Source organism: Eretmochelys imbricata, chromosome 6, assembly GCF_965152235.1.
Source record: "Eretmochelys imbricata isolate rEreImb1 chromosome 6, rEreImb1.hap1, whole genome shotgun sequence".
NCBI lineage: Eukaryota > Metazoa > Chordata > Testudines > Cheloniidae > Eretmochelys > Eretmochelys imbricata.
Window position 1 is genome coordinate 121,101,970 of NC_135577.1, and position 17,247 is coordinate 121,119,216.

At 46.0% G+C, this 17,247-nt stretch overlaps 1 protein-coding gene across 2 annotated transcripts in view; it reads right to left on the bottom strand.

Moving 5' to 3' along the window:
- DAAM1 (dishevelled associated activator of morphogenesis 1) overlaps positions 1–17,247 on the bottom strand; it is a 189,446-nt gene that overhangs the window by 14,321 nt on the left and 157,878 nt on the right. For both annotated transcript variants that reach the window (XM_077819544.1, XM_077819543.1), the window contains exons 17-21: positions 10,384–10,468; positions 7,824–7,930; positions 6,574–6,662; positions 4,048–4,216; positions 1,815–1,922 (exon numbers count right to left, since the gene is read on the bottom strand). In XM_077819544.1, coding sequence (XP_077675670.1) covers positions 1,815–1,922; positions 4,048–4,216; positions 6,574–6,662; positions 7,824–7,930; positions 10,384–10,468 — 558 coding nt within the window. The remainder of the gene's footprint in view (positions 1–1,814; positions 1,923–4,047; positions 4,217–6,573; positions 6,663–7,823; positions 7,931–10,383; positions 10,469–17,247) is intronic.

Sequence of the window (17,247 nt, forward strand, 5' to 3'; positions counted from 1 at the left end):
TTACTATTCTTTCAACACATCGGGATGGTTTGTCCCTGTAACCTCAACAGGGATTCCTTGAAATACAGCCAGCTCTCCTGGACTCCTTTCCCCTTCATGTTAGCCCCCCACGGGATCCTACCCATCCGTTCCCTGAGGGAGTCGAAGTCTGCTTTCCTGAAGTCCAGGGTCCGTATCCTGCTGCTTACCTTTCTTCCCTGTGTCAGGATCCTGAACTCAACCAACTCATGGTCACTGCCTCCCAGATTCCCATCCACTTTTGCTTCCCCCACTAATTCTTCCCGGTTTGTGAGCAGCAGGTCAAGAAAAGCTCCCCCACTAGTTGGCTCCTCTAGCACTTGCACCAGGAAATTGTCCCCTACGCTTTCCAAAAACTTCCTGGATTGTCTATGCACCGCTGTATTGCTCTCCCAGCAGATATCAAGAAAATTAAAGTCACCCATGAGAACCAGGGCGTGCGATCTAGTAGCTTCTGCGAGCTGCCGGAAGAAAGCCTCATCCACCTCATCCCCCTGGTCCGGTGGTCTATAGCAGACTCCCACCACTACATCACTCTTGTTGCTCACACTTCTAAACTTAATCCAGAGACACTCAGGATTTTCTGCAGTTTCGTACCGGAGCTCTGAGCAGTCATACTGCTCCCTTACATACAGTGCTACTCCCCCACCTTTTCTGCCCTGCCTGTCCTTCCTGAACAGTTTATAACCATCCATGACAGTACTCCAGTCATGTGAGTTATCCCACCAAGTCTCTGTTATTCCAATCATTTATATAAGGCCTCCCCCACCCCAAACACTACTCTCTGCTCCCATTGTGTCTCCACCCATATTCAACACCAGGTCCAAGCATCCTCTTGACCGGTCTACCTGGTGATGGCATTTTGCATGTCACTGGTCTTGGACAGTGAATCTAAACTTTGCATTAAAAGGGCCCTTTGAAACTAAAAAAACACAGGCCATTACGAGGTTTTGTAAATTCTACACATATCCATCTCACCCCAACCCGAGAATTTAGGATTAAACAATCTAACATTGTCCCTTTTAATATGTATCAATATATCCTCAGACACATGCAGTTCACCCTTAGACATGCCTGCACCTTTGAGTTATTAATACACACTCAAACCCCACAGCAGCAAAGCATACACATTTTGAAACCTCATTCATTTTAGTGTGACTTAAGCATGTGCTTAAGGGCTTTACTGAACTAGGGCCTCAGTCTGGTTATAGAGAAATCCAATCCACTTGCAACTGGTTTAAAAAACAAGTGGGCAGAATTTAGTAAGCAATGGGCCACATTTTCAAAGAATGCAGCAGATGCCACAAGGCTTGCATTATTGGTTTAGACATGCTTGGGTGAACAGCTCCCCGCTTTGCATGCCCTAAAGTCAGGTCACATGCAGAAAAAGGAGTACACATTTGTGCAGACAGTGCCATTGCATTCATATTTAAATATCTGACCTATATCTGCAACCCCATCTTTGTACAAAATTCATTCATTTTAAAATTGTGTCTACATTCATAAACAGAGTATAAAGACTTCTGCAGTAAGCGTAACAGGACACGGCTGTTCTGAGTGGCTCTAATCTTGTCCCAATTAAGAGATTTACAATTCTTTTCTGTTAAGTCAGGGGTTTAAAACCCTCTACAGTTGACGTGTGCTTTGTCAACAGCCTCTCTCTCTAAATGGTGGATTCCAGACACTGGTCGGGGAGAGAGCTCATCTGAAGAAATGCAAGCAAAGAAGAACGCAGGAATATTATCACACGTACAATATTCTGTTGGTTTAAAGTTGCCACCTTAACTTCTACCTACTTTACTTTGGCTGCTTGAGGGATGTCTCGCAGCTCTTCATGAAGACTGAGGACTTTGGGATATTTCTTCTCAACTATAGTTATGAGATAGTGCAAAAGGGTGATGTTCCTATGAAAAAAGAAAGACGACATTACAGACATTAAACTGTCACTAGCCTCAGAAGTTGCGTATTAGCCCCAGTATCCTGGCCAAATTCTTGTTTGGGTCATTACATTCTACGTGTCTAAACTCTTCCGGGAGTTCCAATTAGTTACAACATTCTTCACTTCCTGTCCCGATGGCTGGGTAGCATTGGGCACACTGTCAAACAACAACTGCATTCCACCCCAGAGGTGGCTGATGCTCTCCACCCAGGCCTGGTGTAGAAGGTGGCTGCTTGCCTGTTAGGCAACGTTAGATGCAGGGGACATGTTACCTCGGTGCTTTAGGAACTGCATCCATTTCCTATGCAGTTCCAGGTATGGACTTTGGTTTATAATTTCTTACAGGGCTTGTATCTGGCTATCATGGAGGCTGCCTCTCTCCCCACAGGAGCAGAGGTCAACTGGGGAGCTCAGGCCAGGAGCCCCTACAATCAGACACCTAGGGGCTGGTGATCAAGGATTCTCAGTGGAGGGCACTAGACTCTAGAACAGGGGTTCTCGAACTGGGGATCGTGACCCTGAGGGGATCGCAAGGTGGTTGCCTAGGGGTCGTCAGCTGTCAGCTCCAGGCCCAAATTAAATTACCCCTCCATTTTTAATGTATAAGGGGCTCACACTCAGAGGCTTACTGTGTGAAAGGGGTAACCAGTACCAAAAGTTTGAAAACCGCTGCTATACAACGTCATTCCCCCCTGGTCCAACACAATTCAAGTCTGTTGACAGCTAGGTCATAGGGCAAGGGCCCATGGATTCTCTCAAGCACCTGCTGAAAAGGGTGGCTGGAGGGAGACAGTCCAGAGAAGCGTCCTCCCCTCTCCGTTTTGGCAAAGGGGAAATGGCATGTTTTATTACATTTTGTAGGGTGCCAGCATTAGACACAGACTGCCCCTGGGCTCATTTAGGATACAATTTTGTTCCGGTGCCTCCAGCCTGGCTGCTTCTCACCGCACCCTGCACCATCTGAGAGCTGCCCCAGCATGGCTGCAGCCCCTTCGAGGGAGCCCCTGCACTTTGCAGCAGCTCTCATTCACCATGAGGTGACTGGAGCTGGGAGCCAGTCTGGCCAACCCCCGACTCCAGGACAGGCTGGGGTGGGGTGTGAGAGAGAGAAGCTGGGGCTTCCCAACCATCCCTCTCCCCACAGAACCAGCAGGATACCTGGGTGCCCCACCAACACAGCTCTGGCCTGGCTGCATGGCCCAGCACTGGAGGGATGCTCAGGGCAGCAAAATTCCTTGTGTTGGTCCAAGTGGGGGATGTGCCCTGCGATGTATTCAGGCGCATTTTATAAATTGATCTATAACTCTACAGAAAGGGACCAAAAGTCATCCCTAGCCCGCAGCACAAATACTCCATTCAAAGCAGACCCAGTGATCAACCACCCCAATCTTCGGACTGAACAGTACAATGAGGTGTGCATGAAACCTAAATGGTCCTGCCTTTCCAGAGCCTGCTAGAGACACAGAGGTAACCTACTCATGGTAACTGGTGGGAATCATTTCAATGGCATTTCCTCAACCCCCTGATGTTATATGGTCGGTGTCTGTCCAAGGGATTTCTTAAGTGCCTAACACTGTGATGTCTAAGGTATCCTTGAGCATGCCCAGAAACGCAATTGTGATGCTGGCAGACCAGGTGCCAGCTCATGCCAAGGCCTCTAGGCCTCACTGAACACTGACAAATGCATAGCTGGAAACCAGTCTGTCTCACCTGTGTGTTACTATTGTTAAAACAGATAGTAGTGTTATAAGAGTGTGTTTATACTTGATGAAACGTTTGTAGGATGCTGCATGTATTGATCTCACAGACAACATCTGTATCCCCCGGTATAAAGTTATATTGAGTGTTTGCATTGTAAACCTCTGTAACTGTGTAACTCGAACAGGGAAGATGTATGAACTAGTATAAACTACTGGCTTTCTACTGAAGGTATTAGGTCTTGCTTACAAGAGACCCACTGAAACCAAATTAGACATTGTGAAACACTGACTGATCCCTCCACACCTATGAAGAAGGGAGTAATTATGGATCCTCTGAGCTATTCAAAATCCATAAATGCTTTCACCAATGTGACAGGATGAGCCACTCACTTGTCAATGCTGGACTTCGTGTCTGCAATCTTGTTTAGGCTGATGATTTTGAACCCAAAGGCATTGCCTCTCTGGCCTTTATTCATGTAGTTTCCAAAGGCTAGAACCACCTCCAACAACTGCTTCAGGCTGTTACTCTGAAGCACCTCCTTTGAGCCAGTGCGGATTGCTAAAAGGGGGGGAAAAAAGTTTTTGCTGCAGTTAGGTTCTTGCAATACATAATACACAGACTAGTTTGATGGTTACTTTAAATACCAAGCCACCACAACAAAAGCTATCTGGAACTGCAGACCAAATGTTGCAGATTACCACTGTGATGCTGGCAGACCAGGTGTCAGCTAATGCCAAGGCCCCTCGCCTCACTGAGCACTGACAAATGCATGCCGGCTCACCTGTGTGTTAGCATTGTTAAGAGACATGTGAAGTTGGTAATGTGTTAGTGTTTGGACTTTATGAAACCATTGTGAGTTGCTCACTTGTAATACCTGTATCCCATGTCATAAGGTAATATTTAAGTGTTTGCTTTGTAACTATAGAAGTGTTGGCTCTGAAATTGGAAACCCCACAGTCAGGAGAGAAGCATTTCCAAGTGTGACATACACCTCTACCCCGATATAATGCGGTCCTCAGGAGCCAAAAAATTCTTACCACGTTATATGTGAAACAGTGTTATACTGAACTTGCTTTGGCCCCCATGCTCCTTGTCCCCTGACTGCCCCCTCCAGAGACCCCTGTCCCTAATCACCCCCAGGACCCCACCTTCTACCCAACCCCCCTGCTCTCTGTCCCGACTGCCCCGACCCCCTGACAGGTACTCACCGGCAGCGGCGGGAAGCAGAGCAACGTTACCCCAGCCTGCTCCACTCCGCCAGCTCCCAGCTGCGGAGCTCCGCTTCCCGCTGCCAGTGACGTTGGGGAAAAAAAGACACCCCCCCGCACTCACCTGCGGCGGGAAGCGGAGCGCCACGGCTGGGAACTGGCAGAGTAGAGCAGGCTGGGGCCGGGCTGCTCCACTTCTGCCACTGCCAGTGAGTGCGGAGGGTGAGGGGGAGGAGAGGAATCCCTTCCCCCAAGGCCCTCCCCCGAGAGACACGGCTCGGGCCAGGGCAAGGGAAGTGGAGTGGGCTGCTCCCGGCCCCCCGCTAATCACCTGGGCCACTCTGGGCCTGCGGAGCCCCCAAAAGTGCCCCCCCCACAGCTCCTGCCTCCAAGACCCTGGCTGTGGGGGAGGCCTGCTTTACTGCGTTGTAAGCGAACCCGTGTTATATCAGGTCGCGTTATATCAGGGTAGAGGCGTACTAGTTTAACACAAGAGGTGTCATCTCCTGCCGACCCGAAGAAGGCCTAGAGACACCAGACAAGCCATTGTGGAACATCAGTGGACAAAAGACTTTGTTGATCACTCCCCCCATACCCAGGAAGAGGGGATGTGCATGAACCCTCACCCCATCACAGTAAATCCATGACCAAAGGATCTTTAACACTGTGCTGTTTGGAATTTGAGAGGGAAACTTTTCTAAGCAAAAGCAAGGGACCCCCAAACTGCTTAGCTTGGCTTAGCCCTAAAGGCCATACGGAGCTTGCACATTACAGCAGTTTCTATTACCTTTGAAACCTAAGCCTGTAACTCATCTATGTGTGTATATTACCTGCTTTAACCTCGTAAATAACGCATTTCTTTTTCCCAGTTAATAGGCTACAAGTGTTGTCTTTGGTGAGAGATCTAAGGTACATTGACCTGAGGTAAGTGACTGGTCCTTTGGGACTGGGAGTAACCAGAGCATTGCTGTGATTTTTGGTGTAAGGGACCATCTATCACAAAGGCAGGCTTGCCTAACTGTCAAAATAGGTCCCGAGTGTCCAAGGGGACTGTCTGTAGCTCCGTGTTAAGGCTGTTACAATGCTTGAGGAGTTCATGCTCGATACTTGGCTGGTGAAATCTAAGTACAGATCACACAACCAGTTTGGTATTTGAGCCCTGACTTGTAATAGGCTGCCCTGAGGTTGGCACTCACATTCATGAGCCACTCCAACCAGCTTGACAACTACCTATTGGGGTTGATGAATTCAAGCTATTCTAAATAATTTCTCAAAACATTTGAAAGTATTAATAATCACCTCTTCCTTAAAGCAATCCTGTTGATACCAATACATCCAAAATCTGACCTCTCCCTCTTCGTATATATTTGCTACTTCCACATAGCTTGGGTTTATTTAGTTTTGAGATAAAAACCTCAGTGCTCTGCCTCCAACCCCCATTTAAAAAACAAACTGAAAGGGCAACGCTACAACAACAAATCAATACACCAGTGCATCAGGAGGGAAACTATTGCTGTTTAGAAACAGATTTCCGTTTCTGGATTCCAGGGCCTTGTTAGACACAAACATATTTGATTTTATTGTGAAGAATACGTTGAGCGAGTCTGGGCTTTATGAGTGATGTGAAAATTGGGGAATACTTCACATACTAGCAAAAGCTGTCTAGCAAACCAATAAAAACAAACAACAAAATCCCCATTTACTTACATTCAATCTTGGGCTTAATTTCTGCAACTCTCTCTGCAAACTTCTTTTTGAAGTAAAGGGACTGCAGCCTTTGCTGATAGTGATTTATCCTGTCAGAGTAAAAGATGCACACATTGAAATTCATTTGCTACCAACGGGACTCAGCCACTCCACTATTCACAGCTGCAGACAGGAAGGGCCAATTTTACCTTGAGAACACCTTTCTCTTTGAACTGTAGCGGGACAGAAAAGATGATGCCTTAAACTGCCATCTCTTAGGCCCCAATCCAGGTAAATGCATGCTGAAGTCCATCCCCCTTCAGGGCATTATATCACCACTTGCTTAACTTTAGATACAGACTTCAGTCCCATTGAATTCAATGTGCCTTAAGCATGGTCCTGCTTTGAGCAGGGGGTTGGACTAGATGACCTCCTGAGGTCTCTTCCAACCCTAATCTTCTATGACTCTATGTGCTCATGAGCTGTCCTGAACAGAGATGCTCTCCTGAACGGAGTGCTCAATACTTTTGAAATGGGCCATAGCAGCACAGACAGACAGACAACACAGCTACCAGCTATGTAGAACCTGCAGTCTTCAGTACCAAAAAAGCTGCCCTCTACAGTTGGCCAAGTTCCTCTGAAGCATTAAAGATATGTCACTGCTGGAGGCAAGGCTTTGGAATCTGTTGGCTTGAAGATCTTTGCCAGCATGGCAAACCTTATGTTCATAGGTCCTGAAAATGCAGCACCGTTTGCAAGGTTATTTTTTTTCCCCTGGGTAATGCAAACTACAGTTTATGGTAAAAATTTCTAGACAGAGGGCCAGATCTTCAGCTGGTTTAAATCCATGAGAGTTCTACTGTTTTATACCAGCTGAGAATCTGGGCCACAGCACTGAGAAAGGAAAAATTGCTCCTGTCTTGCATAATTTGGACAGTGCTTTCTACTCTTAACCACACTCTCTGCAGAGAGTTCTAGCTTTAAGCATTCCGCATTGGGAGATGAAGGTTGCAGATGGAAGTTCCTAATTTATCCCCAGGGCAGCAAGGCAACAGGCTCACACAAGTATATGTGAGCTGCAAAATAAATAAAAATATCCAAGTGGATTTTCAAGCCAGGCCTCATTAGACTCCAGCTGCATTACACAAGATTATCTAGCTCCATTAGCCAAATATTTTATAGAAGCACTGTGACTAATCTGCTCAGCTGCCATTCCAATAGGTCTAGTGTGTAACCTGCTGACATTCTGCAGCTGGTAGATGCAAGCATACCTGCTCATTTCAAAGAGGAACCTGTCAGCCTTGGCCATGCGATCCAATTCATGTTTGTGCTCCTCCAGGAGGTCAATATCGCCTTTCTCAGGAACAAATTTCAGGAGCTAAAAGGAAAAACAATTTAGACATGAGACCTACACTTGTTTTAATGCAGTCCCTTTCTTATAAGGAGCTTTGGCTTTATTAACAAATGAATAGAAAATGAAACATTGCTGTGTCTACTTCCACACCAACACCTCCCCCAGGTCCAGAATGCAACAGAGAGCGAGAACCACCCCAAACTATTCAAGAGCCCACAATAGGATGTGGATGACTCAGGTTCATGTCTTGATTCTGCCTCATCTAGAGCAGGGATTCCTGGGTCTCCCACTTCCCAGGTGAGTGTCATCACCACCAAGCTATTCAGGGGTGTGTCTCTCATGCTTTTTCCATGAAAAGTTTCAAAAGGTCTTAGCCCCATGATAACAAACCTCAAAACTTTTCAGAAAATGGAATTCTTGTTTTCTAACCAGCCCTGGTTGCCATCAGGGTGTTTTTACTTGCAAATTATATTCCAGCTAATTAATCCTCCTAACTCTGCTCTGGAGGTAGAAGTATTATCTCTGCTTTACAGACAGTGGATAGCTCTTGTTTATTTCCCTGAGATGACCAAGGTCTCACAGCAATTGAATGTCAAAGCTGGGATTAGAACTCAGGTATTTTAGTTCAGGCATTGAGCTGGCTAGAATGTAGATCAGTGCCTCTTTGGTACTGCCGGGAAAGCGGCCCTCAGTCTGCTGTCAATGCACCACCAGCATCACTGCCTGGTTGCTTGGCTGAAATCAGCTGCTGGATAAGGAACAGCTGATTGAAGCTGAACTGGAGTGAGAGGGAGGCAATGCTGGTGGGCAGAGGAAAGCACATGGGGGAGCTTGCAGCCATGGTGTCATCTCCTCTGGTTAAAGTGACACACCTACAACTGGTCAAAGCAGCCTGCAGCTTGCGGCGGCCCTCGACCCCTCACTGATGCTAAGCTCTCCTATTCCAGCATCGCCAAGTGACTTGTTACCATCTCTCACCGGCTAGGGGACCCTGTGCCAGGCTGGTGGATGACATGCCTTCCCAAATGGACACCAGCAGTGCAGCCATCTGAGCATGAAACAGTCAGCCCTCAGGAAATTCCAACGAGAATAAACCAACACAGAGCAGCTCTCAATTACACCCAGCTGCCTGCAGCCCCTAGGGACTGGACAGGAGGACTAAAGGTGCGCCCCCTTTTGTCTGGGAAGGCAGGGAACTGCCATCTGGGGATATCCCCATAGCAGGTGGTTCCTCAGCTGGCTGACTATGCCAATGCTGCTGTGCAAAGGGGTTCACAGCAAGACCAAGACTCTTGACTTGCCATTTGAATTCTGCATGTTTGGCTAAAGCAATGGCCCTTACTTTTTAAACGGATAAATAAACCCATAATTTCACATTTCTGCCTGGAGTGAATTGATCCGGCAGAGCTAGAGTCCCCCAGAGACAACATTGCTCAAGCAATGAGGCACTCCGGGGTGCGGAGCTGCCCTCCCACACGGAGAGCTTGGCCCTAGGTGTGGTGATGTTAGTCAAGCAGCATCACCGCACTCAGGCGCCTACTGCTTTTATAAAATGGCTCTTTAAATAAAATCATGCCAAGGAGGGGCATCTGCCCCGCCTCCATTAGGACATAACAAGCCTTTCCTTTTGATTCACTTCTAATTCCTACCTCCACTGCACCCCATGTACTGTGTGTCACTGATCTGAATGAAAGCACTTACTCCAAGGAGCTGGAGCCTTGTGTCTGGTTTCTTTGTGAAGGGCCAAACGCCCTGTAGGAGTTCAATCAATAAAGAAATCAGGATTGTGACAACATTGCCTGATCACATTCATGGGCTGGGAGTCCCAGTGACTAATCAGATTCGTATGGAAGTAACATGGCGTGCACAGAAGTCACAATGAATCTACACTTGCCAGTTCTAGCTTGAACAGAATGTCATCTTCATGCTCTGCATACCAACGTGAGCCCTAGCTCAGGGAACCTGCAAAACAGCACTGCAAGAAAAGGACCTGGGGCCAGACTCACTGCTGCACTGCTCCAGCTATGCACAAACAGAACTCCATTGGTTTTAAAAGGAGTGATAGAGCCTAAAACTGGAATAGCACTGGTGCAGGAGACTCCTCATCTGATGTACTTCCAGAAATTGGGATTTTGTCTAGCAACAGCAAACCATTGATTGGACTGAGCAGTCCCCTATGATGTCAAATGCATTGCTGGAATCTGAGCACAAGGCTCTGTGGTTATGAAAACATGATCAGTAAATACTGTTTAGGTCACATTTTCTGAGTGGCACATCCTCTGCTTTGGAGAGCGAAGGTGTTGTAAAGGCTCTGTGGACAAGCTCATTTCTGTGTCGCAAATCCCAGCTACTCCTTCGGAGTCATTTTAAGCCCACCATTCAATAATCTGTCACAAGTCTTTGCCTTTTTTTGAAAGGCATCCAATACTAACAACCAGGCGCAACAATTAGCATGACAGTAAGCGTCTGTCACTCACCTGCTCTAACATGTCTTTCGGCAAGTCCTCTTGTTCATCCATTGTTAAAATTGCATGTTTGATTTCATCATTTGATAATTTCAGCCTGGGAAATGACAAACGGATGTTCAGAAGACTGTCATTCACACATGAAATGCAGCCTAGTATTTGCGTTATCAACATTGGTTCTTCATGATGCTGTTTTGCCTGGACGATTTGGGCAAGACTCATCCAGTAACCCAAGCACACCCCTCGACAATACGGCAAATCCTTTCCGCAGATCTGAACTTCCCTCAGGGCCTTACATAAGAATCAGAGATCAGCTCCAGGGATGCCAGCAGGACCCTTTTCTGTTTGACTCACTGCTGTGGAATTCCTCATATTACAAGGTCAGGGGGAGGGCAATGCAAGCTGGAAGGAAAGGTTAGTTTCATCCCATTATATAATTTAACACCTGAATAACAAGACGGCTCTTCTACTCCATGCCATGAATGACACAGAAGGAGAGTGGAGGGGAATAATATCTTCCTCCCTTTGACTTATTATCTGGTTGTTTTTCAGCAGACACTTATTATTTGGCCAGTTAGCATGTTAAAAATTGGCAATTATACAAGAGTAAGATTGCTAAGGAAAGTGTTTATAGTTAAAATCCTTCCTTTCCGTCCATTCCACACCCCGGGCCTGGGTCAATCACTCCATTGTATGTACCGCACCTTGGAGGCAATGACGCGGATCGGTCAAGGGCTCATTCGGTTACAAGACCAGATCATTTGGAAGCCTACGGAAAGCTGCAGAAGATCGATCTTCACAACCGAAGAGGAGACCTGGTGATATTTACCTTTCCTCCTGCTGCAAAGCGGCCTGGGAATGTTCTCTGAAAGTGTGTGCGTTCTTGTCAGACACCCTTTTTTAAAACACCGCTACACAGTCTGTTATATCCATAACACTGCAATTCATTTCTTTTTTATGGAGCCAAATGTTAAGGTCCTGATGTGACAGCCGCCATCTTGGCCGACACACTGGGGATTGACTTCCAGAGCCAACAGCATGAGCTGCTATAGTTTGAGCTAGAGTCAATACTTCCTAGATGGGGCTGTAATATGCTCATATCCTCTGTGGATCGGGTACAGACAGGGGCCTGCAACTCACCAGTTGGTTACGCTGACTCAGGCAATTTCCCAATTGACTTTAACGGGACTTTGACTAAGTCAGGATTGCTGGATTTGGCTCATTATTATTATTTTCACGTGATTATTGGACAATCTGTGTGTGTGTAAATTAGCAAACTTTTGCTGCCCCTTGACATCTTTTTGAGGTTTAATTTACTTTTTCCACTTCCTCTGACACCAGAGGACCTCAGGTTGGAGTCTATTAAAACAAGAAACTACCTCAAAAAACAACAGCTGAAATTTTCAGCCGTAACTAGTCATTCTGGGTCTCTCAATTTTTGGGTGCCCAACATGAGACACCCAACCGCTTGATTTCCAGAGAACGGGGGCTCAGTGCTTTTTGAAAATCAACCCCTTTCCTGTGTCTCAGGCTGGAAGCCAAAAAATGGAGGCACCCAAAATTACTAGGGCTTGTCTACATGGAGAGTTCATGCGTGGACTCTACCGTACTAGTTTACTGCACATTGAGCCTCCACGCAGACCCTGCTACAGCACTGCTGTTTCCAAACAGCTGTACGCCAGAGCTCACTATGGACTGTTTAATGCACAGCAGCATGGTCCACATGGCCAGTTAGTGCAAAGCAAGCTAGTGCGCTGTGGATTCACAGCCTAACTCTCCACATAGGCAAGCCATTAATTCCTTCTGAAAAGGTAGGCAAATGCAGAACAAGTAAAAAAATCATTTGCTATACTCCCTATTGATTTGGCACCAAAGACCACAGAATCTAGGCACTTTGGATGACATCCTGGCCCCACTTCAGTCAATGGATTAGTGGGTGGGGGGGGGGGATGTGGGGAAGGGGAACAAAACAAACAACAACAACCACCATCACCCTACACCACATTCAGCTCCTCCTCCTTGGTTTCACCAGCCAGAGATTAGGGCTAAATGCATCTGCAGACTTCCCTACCCAGCTTGCTGGGAGGGCTTTGCTTGCTTCTCTTCCTATTTTGCATTATGGTGGATGGAATAATTTAGATGCAAACGGAAAACACGCCCCTCTGTAGAGTTAATGAAAGGGTGTTCATTCCAGGGAGTGAGCATGGCATTTGCATATTATTGGAACACCGGGGCTGTTTTATTTTCAGCACTGTGTCTATTTGTGTGCTCTTAGCACCCTCCGAGGCTTTGTCTGGATTCCACCTCATTTAGCCTTGGTTTGAACAGCACAGCCTCTGTTTCCCTTTAAATGCATGCCTACAAGAGAGAGCGTTATAGGGTGAACTCGCACAAGGAAAAAAACAACAGAACTTGTACATGTTGCAGTATCAGGAGCTGGTAGGGATGGTTAAAGTCAGCATTGTAATTCCCTGGATTTCACACACACCAATCTACTGAAAAATTCACTTTCTTGCATTGATTGTCTATGCATGCTCTCTGCCTGAAAGCCATTTCCCACTCCTGCCCTTGGTAAAATTTGAGCACAATCCATTCAGCTGTTTATTTACAAGTTATGAGAGGGTGACCACACACACTTTTCCAATTGTAAAATTATTCTAACCATCATCCCTATGGGCTTAAACAGGATTTGAGTGGTGCATGGGCATCATGCTAGCCCCCTGTGCACAGAGTGAATTACACCCTGAGTGAATAAATACCACATTCAGCTGCACATGAAATCAGCTCCTAACCAAAGCATGGCAGTGGTTTAGCCACACAACAGTTACAGGAAATAATTTAGCAAACAATCATTTTGGTATTCCTGTGCAAAAATAACTACAATGTATCTTCAGAAATAGAATTTGCTCATTTGGGGGAAAATTGTCTGAATTCTTAGGATTCAAAAAGCATTGTTAAAAGCAGAGAACTACATCTATATACACAAAAAGAGTCTTTAAAAAGTGCAAACAACAAGTTAACATTTGAAAACAGCCAATTGTGCTTAATTAACCGGATCTATTAATGTGAAGTATTATTTGTTGCGATTGTATATGGCATTGTTGAGACCATTACTGGAAACATTGTCCAATTCTGGTATTCGTGCTTCAAAAAGGATATTGCAATATTGGACAGATTTCAGAAAAGAGCCACAAGAATGATTCAAGGCCTATATAAACAACAAGGAGTCCGGTGGTACCTTAAAGGCAAACAGATTCATTTGGGCATAAGCTTTCGTGGGTAAAAAACCCCCTTCTTTAGAGGCATATGTATAGTAAATAAAGACCACGAATTTGCACAACTGTGGCTCTTTTGGGAACATTGATCACTAATTTGGCTTCTGAACCACTGAAGTCTGAGTATCCCTGCTTTAAAGAGACTTAAGTTCCATCTATTTAGCTTAACAAAAAGAAGGTCAAGAGGGGACCTGATAGTGGTTTAATAGTACCCACACTGGGAGAAGATTTCTGATAATAGAGAGAGAGTTCTAATTTAGCAAACAAAGACATAACGAGATCTGATTGCTGGAAATTGAAGATACAGACATTCAAATAGGAAGGCACATCTTGATTTAAACAGTAAGGGCAATGGCCCATTGGAATAATCTATCACGGGATGTGATGGATTCTCCATTACTTTGAATCTTTAAGATTTCAAGATTGGGGGTGAAGAGTCAGAAAAAAAAAAGTCCTGAAAGTATTTGCTCAAAGTTCACTTTAAGCTCAGTTTTATTCTACTCTATTCAGTTCTCCTTTACTTTCGACACCAATTCCCACAATACAAGGGCATCACAAGAGAGCTCATCCAAAAATGAGGAGGAAAAATGGTGCCTGACCTGTGGGAAGGCATGGGTACTGCTGTAAAATGGACATGGGGTGGGTGTGTGTGTGTGTGTCAAACCTGCAGCAACAGGTAGCTGTATGCTGGGTGTATCCTCCCTGTCTCGGACAGACATCTAGCAGGGGGGAAGGATGGCCTAGGGGGAAGGGTTCTGGCTGGGACTCAGAAGAATTGGCTCCAATTCCCATTTCAAACACAGATTTCCTATGTGACCTTGGACAAGTCACCTGGGCCTCAGTTCCCCACCTGCTAAATGGGCATAGCACGGCCCTGTCATCACAGGGCTGCAGTGAGGACAGACGCACCAACGCCTGCGGGATGCTCGGATGCTACTGCGGTAAGGGCCAAGACTGAGATAATCAGGACCTGCAGGGTCCATCGGGTTTGTTTATTTAGGATTACACACTTCAGTCACACTTGCGTAGCTTGCCGCACCAATGAAATCTCACTGCATCGCCTCAAACAGTTGGACAAAGCTTATGCTGCTTGTGGTCTGCAAACAGTTCAAAGGCTGAAACAGGCATGAAATCATTGGTTTCATATGACAAAACTATAGAATGGTTTTCTCTGGTGGACACAGAAATGCAACCGCTCCCTTACTTTGATCAGTCCCAATGGGGTTGTTGAACTTGCCCTCAAGTTAAGCTTCAGGAGAGGACCACTACATTAGCTTCACTCCTGCCAGGGAGCAGCCCTGTCCCTCTGGCTTTTAGATGGTTAAGCGGCCCCCAGGCAGACTAGCGTCACATCAAAAAGCTTTGCACCCTCCCCCAGAAACGAACGCATTAGCTCCACTGAACGGCCACATTCTACCAGAACCAGAACGCAGGGAACTGCAGTGGTCTTCAGGGTGGTTTTCTGGGTGGTTTCATGTTCTAACACATCCAACCCCTCTGACTTGGCCAGTTACTGGGTCAGTCTGGCCTGTACCAAAATCACCGAAGACTGAATTCAAACTAAAAGCATGGCCTGAAAAGTGGCAATGCCACCTGCCCTCACCCTCCACCAGTGATCCCTATTCTGGATCTGTGAGGTACCACCTCTAGGGAGAAGCACACAGCTCAGTCTCCTGACCCAGCTAGCCTCCGGTTTTCCTGTGCAGACTACTAACAAGGGTCATGATTAGTGCCAGGTGTAACAGTGCATTTTCTAGGTGACTACATAAAGCTAGTTTTATACCCATGCATGGGAGCTAGGGCAGAGACCGCTAACTGATGCCATGTAGGTCACTGTTCAGCCAATAGGCAATAATTACATTTCCATCACAAACATCCTGGGCCCTATCTGAACTGGAGTTCTACTACAGACTTTTCATGAAGCCTGCTCGTTATATGCCGAGTTTAAAAACTTTTCCCAGAAGTGACCCAAAATGAATACCCAGAATTGCAACGCTTCTTAGAACTAGAGTGTTCCTTAATATCTTGAGAGAGAAATCACCCGGTGCTGGAATTAAACAACTTCTCAGACAATTTGATGGGAAAAAGGCCAGTGAAAGCTACAAGCCTATCACTGCTGGCAGCAGCTGTCGAACGCAAACCGTCTGAGAGGAACTGGGTCACAGTATTTGCTGTCACGGGGATTTAAACCCCGCAACTTAGAGATGCAAAGTGACAGTTCACAAGCTTGACCAATGCAGGGTATTTGGGGCGGCTTTGGAGAGGCGAATGGAGAACCTAATAAGTGTGAAAGGAAAAAACAAATTCCACATTGAAAGAGGCGCGGCCTCTTGAAAAGCCACATTGAATTAAGAAACATGCTCGACACAGGCTCGCAGAAGAGAGAAACAAAACCAGCCATTCACCTACACGAGACTTAGAAATAGAGACACTAACGTATTCATTTGCATCTTACAAAACACACTACATGCCTCCTGCACTAGAAAAACCTGATCAGAGCAGAAGCTGTGATGTGGTGGTTTGTTGAAAGAGGCCCAAAATGCATTGACATCAGCATGCTTTGAGTATACTAAAAAAAGAAATGTCAAAAATATTTCCATGTTACATTACTAGTTTGAGGAAAACCTAGTGATCTCACTAAGCAGCAATTTCTCCCAAAACAAGAAAAGCAGGCAAACATCAAGAAAGAGAGATAAAGTATCTAGCCAGCCGTAATCTTTCCACGCTGCAAACCAGACAATGCTGTTTAGCTTACAAACGTCTAGGCTAAATGAAGAGCTGACTGTGCAGTCTTTTCACATGCAAAACTCCAATAAAAACGTCTACTGGTGTTCCACAGATACAGAAACAGGACAGCATTCACTGTGAGACAACTAAGTAACTCTCTTTAGTTTCACACAATACACCATAGAACAAAGTACATAAAATTTGTCCTCACAATACCTAGGAGGCAGGGCAATGCTATTATCCCCATTTTACAAATAGGGAACTAAGGCACACAGAGGCTAAGTGACTTGCCCAAGATCACCCAAGAAGTCTGTGGCAGAGCAAAGAGTTGAACCTAGAGCTCCAAAGTCTCAGGCTAGTGCACTAAACACTGCAGCATCCTATGCAGTGCCTTCCCCGCAAGGCCATCCTTCTTAACAAGGCCCTCCTTCCTCTAATCCATTTTGTGTTAAGAGTAAGCAGTCTGCAAGCTTTAAGGGGCAGGAACCTGATTTCTCACCAGCTTGTAAAGAGTTGTGTAGCTTTATGGCACTGCACAAATAACTTAACATAGGCCTTGATCCTGCAAACACTTGGGCCCAGATCCTCAAAGGTACTGAGGCGCCTAACTTGCATTGATTTCAACAGGAATTAGGCACCTAAATATCTTTGAGGATGTGGGCCTTACTGCGGAGCACAGCGCTTGCTACTGTAATTCTACTGGCTTCACTACTTACAGCAGCAAAGGTTTGCAGGATCAACCTTAGGGCTGCTACCGAAGCTCTGAAAGTTACAGTTATATAAACCCCACAAGCCTCTCCAAACATGCTGTGAAGTAAAATGTCGGCATGACAGAGTGGCTGGTCCTCCTGTGTCATTAAATTGAAAACAGGCA